This window comes from Camelus dromedarius, chromosome 11, assembly GCF_036321535.1.
Source record: "Camelus dromedarius isolate mCamDro1 chromosome 11, mCamDro1.pat, whole genome shotgun sequence".
NCBI lineage: Eukaryota > Metazoa > Chordata > Mammalia > Artiodactyla > Camelidae > Camelus > Camelus dromedarius.
This window is the reverse complement of record NC_087446.1, coordinates 31,906,534-31,920,142: the sequence shown is the minus strand read 5'-3', so window position 1 is coordinate 31,920,142 and position 13,609 is coordinate 31,906,534. Positions and strand designations below refer to the sequence as shown.

General features: G+C 33.9%; 1 protein-coding gene across 1 annotated transcript in view; it reads left to right on the top strand.

The window, feature by feature from the left end:
- Positions 1-13,609, top strand: part of CDK17 (cyclin dependent kinase 17) — an 87,469-nt gene that overhangs the window by 44,617 nt on the left and 29,243 nt on the right. Inside the window, exons 2-3 of the mRNA XM_031462989.2 lie at positions 4,772-4,918; positions 11,231-11,395. Coding sequence (XP_031318849.1) covers positions 4,801-4,918; positions 11,231-11,395 — 283 coding nt within the window. The 5' untranslated portion in view covers positions 4,772-4,800. The remainder of the gene's footprint in view (positions 1-4,771; positions 4,919-11,230; positions 11,396-13,609) is intronic.

Below are 13,609 nucleotides of genomic sequence, written 5' to 3'. Positions count from 1 at the left end.
AAATGCTTAATTTGTTCTGCATGTAAACTTTGGTTCTTTACCTAAAGAAAGGTCATTTAGGTGTCTTAAAAGCAATCTTAGGCTTTTTCTCAGCTTTTCCTTCAGTTGTTATTAAGATTGTTTTAAGACCATTTCAGACACATAAGTAGAGAAATGCCACTCACATAAGTCTTTTAATTAAGAGAAATTTAGATTATACGATAAATTGGTGTCTATAGAAGTTTTTATTGGAAGCACCAAAAGGGCCACAGAATGACACCATTTTTATAGATAAATAGTCATAGTAGAGAATCTAGTTTGTGAGTTTAGTTTTTATAGCTTTATAGCTGTTGTCTTTAAAAAAAAAAAAAAGAAAGACGTGTTGCCAATTCCTAGGGCAAATCTCAGTTGACATTCCTGATTGATTATTTATATTCTGTAAGTGAATAGAATATGCACATACCTCAGAGATACTGCTGATTTGGTTCCAGATCACTGCAATAAAGTGAGCCATAGGAATTTTTTTATTTGCCATTGTATATAAAACTTATGTTTACACTATACTGTAGTCTATTAAGTGTGCAATAGCATTGTTTTGAAAACCATTGTGTACACCTTAGTTAAAAAATACTTTATTGCTAGACAATGCTGACCATCATCTGAGCCTTCAACGAATTGTAATACTTTTGCTGGTGGAGGATCTTGCCCGGATGTTGATGGCTGCTGACTGATCAGGGTAGTGGTTGCTGAAGGTTGGGATGGCCATGGCAGTTTCTTAAAATAACACAACAAGTTTGCCACATCAGTTGCTTCTTCCTTTCATTAATGATTTCTCTGTAGAATACAATGCTGTTTGATAGCATTTTTTACCCATAGGAGAACTTCTTTCAAAATTGGGCTCAGTCCTCTCAAACTCTTCTCCTGTACTACCAATTAAGTTTATGCAATATTCTAAATCATTTGTTGTCATTTCAACAGTCTTTGCAGCATCTTCATCAGGAGTATCTTCTATCTCAAGAAATCCCCCCCCCCCTTTTTTTTTGCTCATCTGTAAGAAACAACTCCTCCACTAAAACTGTTAAAGTTTTAGCGTGAGATTGCAGCAATTCAGTCACATCTTCAGGCTCCATTTCTGATTCTAGTTCTCTCACTATTTCTACCATATCTGCAATTCTTTCCTCCACTGAGGTCTTGGACCCCTCAGAGACATCCATGAGGATTGGAATCAACTTCTGCCAAACCTCCTGTTAATGTTTTAACTTTTCCCATGAATCATGAATGTTCTTAATGACATCTAGAATGGTGAATCCTTTCCTGAAGGTTTTTAGTTTATTTTGTCTAGATCCATCAAAGGAACCACTGTGTATGGCAGCTATAGCCTTATGAAATGTATTTCTTGAATAATAAGATTTGAAAATCAAAATTGCTCCTTGGTCCATAGGCTCCAGAATGGATGTTGTCTTAGCAGGCATGAAAACAGGATTAATCTCATTGTACATTTCCATCAGAGCTCTTGCATTGTCAATGAGCAGTAATATTTTGAAAGGAATTTTTTTTTTCTCTGAGCAGTAGGTCTCAACAGTGGGCTTAAAATACTCAGTAAACCATGTTGGAAACAGATGTGCTGTCATCCAGGCTTTGTTGTTTCTTTTACAGAGCACAGGCAGAGTACATTTAGCATAATTCTAAAGGCCGTAGGAATTTTGGAATGGTAAATAAACATTGGCTTCAAGTTAAAGTCACCAGCTGCTTTAGGCCCAAACAAGAGAGTCGGCTTGTTCTTTGAAACTTTGAAGCCAGGCATTGACTTCTTCTCTTTAGGTATGAAAGTCCTAGATGGCATCTTCTTCCGAAAAAAGACTCATCTACGTTGAAATTTGTTGTTTAGTGTAGCCACCTTCATTAATTATTTAACGTGTTCTGGATAACTTGCTGCAGCTTCTACATCATCACTTGCTTCTTTACCTTGCACTTTTATGTTATGAAAATAGATTCTTTCCTTAAACCTCATGAACCAACCTCTGCTAGCTTCAGACTTTTCTGCAGCTTTCTCATCTCTCAGCCTTCATAGAGTTGAAGAGAGTTATGACCTTGCTCTGGATTGGACTTTAGTTTAAGGGAATGTTGTGGCTGGTTTGATCTTCCATCCAGCCCACTAAAACTTTCTCCATATCAGCAGTAAGGCTGTTTCCCTTTCTTATCATTCGGGTGTTAACTGGAGTAGCACTTGTAATTTCCTTGAATTTTTCCTTTGCATTCCCAACTTGACTAACTCTGTTGCAAGAGACCTAGCTTTTGGCCTGTCTCAGTTTTCAACTTGCCTTCCTCACTACGCTTACCTATTTCTAGCTTTTGATTTAAAATGAGAGATGTGTGTGAAACTCTTCTTTTCACTTGCACACTTGGAGTTACTCCCTCAGTCAGTCTGTTCTCTCCAGACCACATTGACAAACCAAGTAAAGAATTCGCTTCAATATTATTGTGTCTTGAAATAGAGAGCCTCAGGAGAGGAAGAGAGATGGGAGAACTGCTGAGGGGGTGGAGCAGTCAGACCACACATAACATTTATTGATGAAGTTTCCTGTCTTAGGTGGGCGAGGTTTATGGTGCCCCAAAACAATTACAATAGTAACATCAAGATCACTGATCACAGATCACCACAACAAATACAACAATAATGAAAAAGCTTGAAATATTGTGAGAATTACTAAAATGTGATGCAGAGACACAAAGTCAGCAAATGCTGTTGGAAAAATGGCACCAACAGACTTGCAGGGTTGCTGCAAACCTTCCCATTAGTGGAAAAAACACATTATCTGTGAAGTGCAGTAAAGCAGAGTGCAGTGAAAGAAGGTATACCTGCAATTACATTTTCAGGATAAAAAAAAAAAATGAAAAAAATCTTCATTGTACACCAGGCAGTCCCAGATCAAATTTCACCCCAGATGATAAAGTAGGATAACACATTACATGTTTCTTTTAAGGACTTGTAGTTGGGAACTGATTTTTGAACATTTTCAGCTGTGTGTATATAATAGAGAGAGAGAGAGAGGAGAGCGTGAGAGGTTAGGGGACATATATGAAGCCATTCTGAGTATCATTTCTTGCCTTCTTACTTTTTAAATTTTGATTAGCTATGACAAAAAGCTAGAGGTCTTTTTGACAACTGAAAAGGCATAAAAGTTGTTTTGCATTATACATACACACAGATGTTTTGAATGGGTATATATACATGGAATATATATGTATGCATGTGATAAATGCTGTGAGGAAAAAAAAAGTAGGATAAAGGAATAAAGGTCAGGGTCAGGAAAGAGCCCTTTGAAGAGTAACATGCTGAAATTTGAGCATTTATAATTGTTCTGTATTTAAGTCTTTAAAATATTAAAGACAAATAATTATGAAGTTTTTGTTATAGGGTTAATTTTAAATTACACTACATTTACTTTGAAGGTAAAAAACAGCTTTTTCAGTGGCATGAATTAAATATAAAACTAAAACTTTAAGCATTGACCATAAATCATGTTGTCAGTATATCTAAATATTCATTAAAATGACAGTGTAAAGATTCTAATAATCCCAAATAAGTTTTTTACTGAACTAGAAAAAGTATTTTAACCAAACTCTTGAAGGTTTTGGTTTTAGGAAATCAGTAATTTAGCACTGCTTTTTTACAATATAAAAGATGTCAGTTAACTTTAAAGCTAATGTAAATAATAATTTTTACTTCACAGAATGCTTTATTGTAGTATTGTATGTGTTTTTGTTATCAATTTAATGGGGGAGAAGTTGATACATATAATTCTGTTTAAAGATAATTAGAAATGTCAAGGAATCTAAGTTGCAAGAAATTTTTCTCTAATAATGTTCTAAGCAGTGTTGATGAAATTCTTTAATGTCTGTTTACTGATCATTGTGACTTAATTAAAAGGTTACAGTTATAACATGAAATACAAAAATAGAACCTTTTTGAAGGTGTAGTTTTATTTGAAAAATTTATTGTAAGGTTTAGCTTTATTATGAAGTGTTTCACTTGCTAATATGAATTAGAAGTCTATTATTTCTGGCAGAATAGAAGATACATACAGTTAAAGTTATTTTATAGACTAGAATTTTCTTTACTCTTGATGGAATATCAGTGCATTGCATGCTACTCTGAGTTATAGACATGTCTCCTAATATATTGTTCAAATGCATTGTACGAAGAAAAGTTCAGACTTAATGTGCTCCCCCCCCCCCACCTTTTTTGTACTCATTTAAAACCACCAAGATTTGCTTGGCACTCTATACTGGCATTGTCCAAAAGAAGGATAATGTGAGCACCATACTTAATTTAAAAGTATTTTACAGGTATATTTAATTAGTAGAATTTTAGTAATACATTTTACTTAATCAAATGTCTAGAATTTTTAAAAATCATATATATAACTTTTTTTTAACCTTCTTTTAAAATACCAGGTCTTTAAAATCCAGTTTGTATTTTTGCATTTATAGTACAAGGCATTTTGGACTGACCACTTTTCAAATGGTCAGAATGGGATGTTTCTATGTTATATGAATTGATTCTGTAATAACATGTCTGCTGCAGTTTATTATTTTATTCTTATTTGTCATCTAGGATAAGAGGCAGGTGCATGGTCTGCAGACTTTTCAAAATGGTGTGATATTTGGTGGAAGTGAGAATTCCTCATTTTATTCTTATTGTGAAGATTCCCAGTAAACTCAGAATGACATTTTTGAGCTGTAAGATATTCAAGCTTAATTTTATATTCACTCTGTTCTATTCTTTCAGGATTTTTCAAGTCACATTCAATAGATAGGATGAAAAAATTTAAGAGAAGGCTATCCCTCACACTTCGAGGAAGCCAGACTATCGATGAATCGTTGTCTGAATTGGCTGAACAAATGACTATTGAAGAAAACAGCAGCAAGGATAATGGTAAATATTCGGGGAGTGGGGACAGGAGGAGAGATACTTTCTCCCTTTAATTACTTTATAAATCAAATGTAAATTTATTTTCCTGATTAGTTTCTAATAGTTTTCTTTTGTTTATTTCTGTCTCATTCCCTAGTTCAGTAACTTTTGCTTGATTATTGTAATGTTCCATCCTTATTTCAACAGTGGTACCTGTACCTGGTCTCTAACCGTGATGATTTCTCTATTCCATTTATCTTTCCATTTTTCATTGGTTCTTAAATAAGAATACCTTATCCTGGTTGTTAAGTAACTATTTTAAAATTAACATATAAATTTTTTGTTATTCTTATAATCAAAGTTAATACAGCTTCAAAGTGCATGGTAAGTTTGTGAAATTCCTGTTTGAAGCTTCATCATAGTTTCATAATATTATATATGCATATTGACAATCTACATAAATGACAGGGTTTATCACATGAGTGAATCATGCTATTTTCTTATTTTTTTATTGGCCAAAAAATCTATCCATAGTATTGAGTACTCTCTAATGTTTCACGTGTTTGACAGTTCCTTTTACAATGTAAGGTAGTAGTACAAGATGTTGATAGAAAATAAAAAGAACTTGTTAAATCAAATGGATTAAAATACAAAATCCTGATGAAATCTGTAGAACAAGGCTACATATTCAAAACTGAAATAGCCCGAGGGATGTCATAATAATAACCAGGAAGGAGCTTACAGGAATGGCTGCCAGTGTGTCATAATGTGAAGATTCTCTGGCCTTCCTTGCCTGTCCTTGAAACTCTTTCTGTTAGAGGTTTGTGGCAATGGATGAGAGCATGAATACCCTCAGCTACTCTGGCTGAAATGTGAAATGAACTTGTTGAGAGAGAGGGAAAGGTATAATGGAAAGGGCTCTGGACTTTAAGTTAAAAATCATGGGTTGGAATTTGAGATACATTAACATACTTAAACACTTACTAGTTTTATGACTCTGGGTAAGTAATTTATCCTATGTAAGCTTCAGTTTATCTCTTCTCCTCAGAAGGGTCATTACTTCTACTCAAGGTTATCTGGCTCATATTATGGGAGAGGAAACAGATGGGTTCAGTAGAAAATAATAAAATAATAATTTGGATATGATTTACTTATATGTAGGAGGAAAATATTTTATATTTTGATCAAATCTCAAAGATGATTTTATGTCTTCCTTTTTATTCCTCTTGCCGGGAGCAAAATCCTTAATTCTCTCTCACATCGGCTTTGAATTCTTGGTATTGATTAAGCCCTGTATGTTTGCTCTTATGATCCAAGAGTCTTGCCAGCTATTTGCCATTGATTTTCAGGAGTAAAATAAGCGCAGAATACATCTTGATAGATGGTTTCTGGGACTCATTCTTGACTGAGTATTTGACAACAAGACAAACTTCTTTAAAAAAAGAAAGAGTGTGAGTCAAAGAAAATGTACATACTTTTTGGAGAGCTAATTAATATTTTAGATTCATGGCATATTTTCTGGAATATTCTAGTATTAACTGTCTTTAAACATGCTTAATTTATAATGAATAGTGAAATGTTAAATATTTTTTCAAAATATTACTTTATTAAAACTTACTTTTATTATAATAGTAATATGAACAAGTAGCACTGAATTGAGTTTCCTCAAGTTTTCCGATACGTGAAGATGCCATTACAGACACTGATTCCTCTTGGGTTGCAGAGATTGCTGGTAGCATAGGCAGTCTCAGAGTTATAATCTGCTGTTGCTTATTCCCTGTGTGTAACAGCACATGGATTTTATTAACAGCTTTCACAAAAATTTTGTACCTTTTTGGCCATCTCTCAGTGTCTGATAGCTAGTTCCAACATATTCTTTCTTTATGGGGTTTATCTTGGAGCCAAAAAAGCTCCTAAGATAGGTAATACATGCAGTCTTCATCAGATTATGATTTAATGAATGAGAAGAGATAGATTATACTTTTTAAATCATCTTCTCACATACGATATAACACGTGTGTGATGCAGGTGTTCTTTGTTTAACAGCCATATAGTGGCAGTGCTAACTTGGGGAGAAAGAAGAATATAGTTTATAATTTCCCCTAGTAAACTACCTTTGAACCAATTTTTGATCTCCTGTCTCTTGTTTAGTTATTTGTATGAGCAAAATCCTCTTACTCTTGCATTATATTTAGGTAGGTGGGTCTCAGTGCATACTCCAGAACAAATCAAATGGGAGAGTACACATGAATGAGGATAATACTATAAAAATGTTGGAAAAATTATAATTCATTTGGTTATATGAATATGTACATACACTCCTACTCATATAGATTCTACCTCCATCCAAAGAGAATTCAAGCTATTATACCTGTCATTTTGATAATTGAATCATACTATGAAGGCTTTATTAACTCAGCTATAGATGTATAATATAATTATGGTTCACATTAGAGTACCTTTCCAGATAAACTAGCGTGTTTGCAAGTTGATCAGTGGATTGAACTCAGGATAAGAGGAATCTTGAATTTATACTTAGTATGTTATAAATAGGGTGAAAGTTTGCAAAGTTGATTGATTTGAGCATACGGGCTTTAACTCAGTACAGCTTTTCCTAATTATGAAGTAAAATTTTTGCACAAATATTTACAGACTGAAGTGTAAGAAATATTTTTTCTAAAGTATCTTCAAAGAAAAAGAATTCTGAGCACATCAGTTTGTTTTTGTTTTTTAAGTAACTGAGATTGAATATTAATTTAAAAAAAGAAAACACCTGTAATTCCCCATTGTCCCCTCCCCTCAGCCCCTGGTAATCACTACTGTTTGTCCTTTTGTGTCTGACTTATTTCACTTAGCATAATGCTTTAAAATGTTTCATTTACTTTTAAAAATGGAGTATTATTATTTTGTTGAACTGTTCAGTTAATTGCTGTCATAATCTTGAAATGTTAGAACATTTTGTGATTCTTATGGGCCCCATTCTTTTTTAAACTCTCTTTGGGTGACCTCATCTAGTCCTATGATTTCATTTGTCTCTAATCAGGGTTTTTGTCTGTATCTTTAGATTGATACCCAAATGATTACTTGGCTTCTCCACATAGATGTCTAATAAGGATCTCAAACTTAATGTGACCAAACCAGAACTCTTGAGTTCCTTCCCCCCAAATCTGCTTCTATTTCAACTTCCCTCACTTAACCTAAGCCACTTAAAGCTAAAAATCCAGGAATTTTCCTTGATTCTTTTCACTCTTTTATTTTCTGTTCTCCCTTTCTTCCCTCCTCTGCCATTGTAGCTCCTGACATATTTGCTACATAAATAACTTTTTTAAACTCACTGTTAAAGATAGTCATTTGTATACTTGATACGTGATTCTAATTATTGTCCTTTCACATACAGTATTTCATTTATTTTTAATAGTTGCTCTGCTGAAGGTTTAAAATTTTTCGTTGGATAAATGTTTTTAATATAGGTTATCACTAAAAGCTGGGGTGGAGTGGGGAGAGTGTATGAAAGTAACTTCACAGCTATGTCTGCTGGCCTTTTGGTTCTGCCTTTGTGTAATATATCCTATATCTAGCTGCTTCTCTCCATCCTGGTCCAGGCCACCATCATTGGTTGCTTAGGGTACTGTGGTAGTCTCCTTCTCCTTTTCTGTTGTTTTTGTATCATCTGTTCTCCAGAGTGATGTTTTAAATTTTTTTTAATTTTTAATAATTAATAGATTCAAAGGAAGTTACAAAGATAGTACAGAGAAGTCCCTTGTACCCTTCTCTCAGCCCCCCCCCCCCCGCCTTGGGTTACATTTTCTGTAATTATAGAACATAATCAAACCTGGGAAATTGGCACTGGAATAAAGTGTAAGTATAGTTCTGTGTCATTTCATCACATATGTAGATTCATGTCACCAACACTGCAATCAGGTAGAGCTATTCCACTGCCACAAAGAGATGCCTATCTCCTTGCCTCCCACTATCCCTGACCCCTCAGAGTGATATTTTTAAAATGTGAATCAAATCATATTACTTGTTTCAGAGCTACCATAACTGCTTCCAGTCTCAATAAAATTTAGACTTTTATGGTGACATACAAACTGACTTGTCTTCTCTGTCTTCTCTGACCTTGCTTAATAACACTGTTCCACCCACAATTATTACTACAGCTGCACTTGCTTTCCTTTCTGTTCCCTCTAACACATTAACACATACTTCTCAAAAGTATAATCCCTGAACCAGTAACGTCGGCATCGCCTGGGAATTTGTTAGAGATGTAAATTTTTGGATTCCATGCCAGACCTACTAAATCAGGAAGTCTGTGGGTGGAGGCCCAGAAATCTTATGTTTTAACAAGTCTGTGAAGATGATTCAGAAACATGCTAAAAGTTTGAGGACCATTTCTCTAACAAGTTAAACTCTTTGCTACACGTTGACTTTTGCAGTGCCCTTTCCCTTTGTCTGGAATATCTTCTAACCCACCATGCCCCCATCTTCTCATGACTGGCTCTTTCTTGCATTTATATCTCTGTTAAAAATGCCTCTACAGAGAGAACTTTAAAAAAATATCCAGTGTAAAATAATTACTCATTTATTTTCTGTTACATCTCTCTATTTTAATCTTTTGCATATTTCCTATCATTATCTGGTATTTTTCTTATTTGTTAGTTTCTTTTTGTTTTCCTCTCCAGTAGATTTTACAGTTTCAAAAAGTAGTACCTTTTTTTTGTTTACCTCTACATGCCTAGGGCCTGGAATAGTGCTTGTCAAATGGTAAGCACACAATAAATATCCCCTGAATAATTGTGAATGTGGTTTTTTGTTTGTTTGTTTGTTTGTTTTGTTTTTTTGTGTGTGTTTTTAGCAATATCCCCCAGGATTTTAAAACTATTCCCCAGAATAACTTTACTGAACAACTAAAATGTCTCTAGGCAGAATATTTATATATTTCATTATGATTCCAGATATGAAATATAGTCTAGAAGAGAAGATATTTTTTATAGTTCTAACTTATATCCCCAAGTGTTTGTAACTGATTTGTACATGTATATCAGATACCCTTTCCCCATTCATTATTAAATCATTGTTTATTTTACTAGGCTTAAGTTAAGGTCTCCAAATCTTTGAACAGCTAACTATTGCCAAGGCATGAACAAGCCATGGGACTTGGACCCAAGTTCTGCATTACTAGGCACCTCCCCCTATCTCCAGTCTGCTGTTCTACCCAGGTTAGGTGACTTAGGCCGTCTGTGATCCTCGAGGACCTTTTTGCCCCATCCTCTCTCTCCTTCTAGGCAGCCATTATCAGTAGAGGCACAGGTAGACCTTCTTGGCTCATTTTTCCTTAGCCCATGCCTTTTTCTTGTTCTGTGGTTTAAAGCTACTTCCTCTTGCCAACTTGTTCTTGGTATCTGATAAACCTTTACAGGTAGAGAAATCCCATGATCAGGAGATATCTTTACTCCTGATTATCAGCTACAAAAGAAGAGCTGACTGCATGTTAGAGGAGAGGATACTCAGAGAAGTCCAGTTCCTTTTAAAATTCCTTGATTACTACCAGTAAAACTGTAATTCTAATACAGAAGACTAAATGTCACAGAAGACAACATGTCCTTATTGTTTATAAGAGCTTTTCTTTGGAGGTGGAAAGGAGTCATGAGATTTTCTGTAAACAGTATAAAACAGAACTTCCCTTTACATACTATTTTTTATTTATAATTTAATAATGATAAGTATTATATTTTTGTAATTTGTCTGCTTGGTTATAGGTCTGTGATTTTAAAAAAAACTCTTAAAAAATCCCAAATTTGGGGTGATAAATTTCAGAACCTCTATATTGATTTGTGCGTAAGTATGTCTGTTTTATTTACTAACTGACATACTTCTTTGAATGTGTAGTAAATAGGGATATAAGTTCCTTCAGGCCAAGACCATGTCTCTTATATTCTATAGCATGCCTAATCATAAGACATATACGAGGCAATCAGCAAATGTAGAATTATGGAAATAATCTTGAGATGTATTAAAATAAACAAATGGATCAAAAACTTGTGGACCATACTAGTAATTTTGTTTATATTAAAACCAATTTTGATTATTAAAAATGCATGATTAAGATAATAGACTAATTCCAAATATTAAAAGTATTTTCTGTATTTTTTCAAAGAAATTATTTTAATTCTAGTACTTTATATAGATGGCCAAAGAAATGAGGTTAAATGTAATGATCTCTATTTTTATAACCTTTTGTTTTGTTTTTTGTTTTGCTTTCTTAATCCTTCTCATGTGATCCTGGATCATGGGCTGTCAATGGAATGAATGATTTTTGGATACTGTGAACCACAGAGCCTATTGTGAAGAATGGCAGGCCTCCAACCTCTCACAGTATGCATTCCTTCCTCCACCAGTACACAGGGTCCTTCAAGAAGCCCCCATTGCGGAGACCACATAGCGTTATTGGAGGAAGCCTTGGCTCCTTCATGGCAATGCCCAGAAATGGAAGCAGATTAGGTAATTTGTCTGGTTTTCTTTTCTTTCTTTCTTTTTTTTTTTTTTTTTTTTTAATATTCTGACTGTAGGTCATGTCCATAGCTAGGTTTTAATTGTATGGAAGTCAGCCAACTTTTATTATCTAGTTTGTCTTGTAAGATAAAAATCAAGTTGAGAATAAGAGAAATAGCAGAAAGATGGAAGATTCTAGAAAGGCAGTAGTGCTGACTACTTGGGAGTATGAGCTTCTATCTGCCCGGGGTTTTATCTATGGGAAATGTATGTACCCTTTATCCCTATAGGCGTAATCCTAGAGAATGGGGAGCGAGAGTTGGCTCACACTAGTTCATGAGAAATAATTGTTAAATTTTCAGAAATTGCAAACTGGTTGTTTAACATAGCCGTTAATAAAATTGAAATAATATAAACTTATAGTTAAGTAAACTAAAGTAAAAACAAAGTTACTGAATACTTAAAAGTCATTATTTCCTAGTTATTTTACTACACTTTACAACGGTAAAGGCAATAGCTTATGCTTTGAGGGTTATTTATTTCTATTGTGTGTATATATAGTCAAAATACTTATGTAATGGTATATACATATCTCAACTATGTGTTTGGTGATGCCATGTTGGTAGCTTGAGGCTGACCATGGAGGGACTATCTACCTCACAGAAGCTGGAGAAAACACTTCAGATCAGAGCTTAATTTATTGTTTTGTTGATTGTCTAGGCCAGGGATTGGCAAACTTTTTCTGAGAGATAGTAAAAAATTTTTAGGTTTTGTGGGCCATATGTGGTCTCTGTTGCATATTCTTTTTAAAATAATCCTTTAAAGGTCCAAGAACCATTTTTAGCTCAGGGCCATACAAAAAACAGGTCACATATGCTGATCCTTGGTCTAAATTTAAGAAAGTGATGTTGAAAATGTTAGTAATGCAGATTAAATTTAAAAGTGTTTTGTGTCTGTCTATAGCTGTTACATTGTGAATTACACAAAAAGTACGTCATTTGAGAAGCAAATGTTATTCTGTTATTGAAAAACTATTACCTAATTTAGTAAAGAAGTTGCTCATACCAAGGACAAATGAGTGAAGTTTTGAAATAAGCCTTTGTTATTTCCCTTTTGTCTTACTAATGAAATGAAAATATTAACTGGTATTCATGTCAGAACTACACTTGCCCATTAATGGCATGAGCAGTTTCTTGGTTGAGTCAGATGGTACCCAACTGTTTATTCATGGTCTGAGATTAGTATGCTCCTTTGTAGTCCTTGTGTAATAGAGCAGATTTCTTTTTAAAGTCTGCCATTTACTAAAGATGTAGCACTTTGAGAGTCTTGTACCTTTCTATAGGAAGCTCTCATTTGCAGTTCGGACACCTGAGGCTTCATCTTTTATCCCAGTGTGGCAGCTAAACCCAGGTACCTTCTTACCAAGATCAGAAACCCCTCCCATAGGTAGGATCATGTATAACTGAAAAATTGTTCTCTACACTGGAATTTGACACAACATTGTAAAATGACTATTACTCAATAAAAAAAGAAAAAGAAAAAGAAAGAGAGAAAGAAACCCCTCCCAAGAAAGTGACAGAGTCAATTTATGCATAACAGCTTTGGGCTTTCAGTTCTCTTTGTCTTTGCTTCCTAGATATTAAGAATACACTCATGCAAATTTAGCTCTACATTTTAAAGTATTATATTTTATTCAACATTTTATTGAGGAAGGAGGATTCTTAGATTTTGCTGGAAATGGAAGGCATGATTAAATTATCTTTAACACTTTGAATATGTGACAGAAAAGAATGCTTGGCCTCAGATGTGTTAGATACTATCAGATTAGGAATCAGTCACCTAATACATTGACTTTTACTGCCAGGTTAATTTTTTTGTTCACATCTAAGTATAAAAATTTTTGCAGAAATCTCTGTGTAATTGAAGTGTATTCTTAAATTACATATTGATCTATTAAAAACCATTACTATTTGCAGCTGCTTATCAGTGTGAGTAAAAATTTTCTCAATGATGTGTTTCCAAGACAAAATACAGAAATGTATGAATTCTAAGACTGATTTGATGAGATCCTGGAGTTCAATTTTTTGTTAATTTAAACAGTTCTCATATTTTATAAGCAACTACTGTTCATTTAAAGTTCAAATTTATAGTTATAAAAGACTTATGTGTTTCACATGTTAATATTTCATATAGCATTTCCTTTGAAAGAAAAGGTCCAGTTAT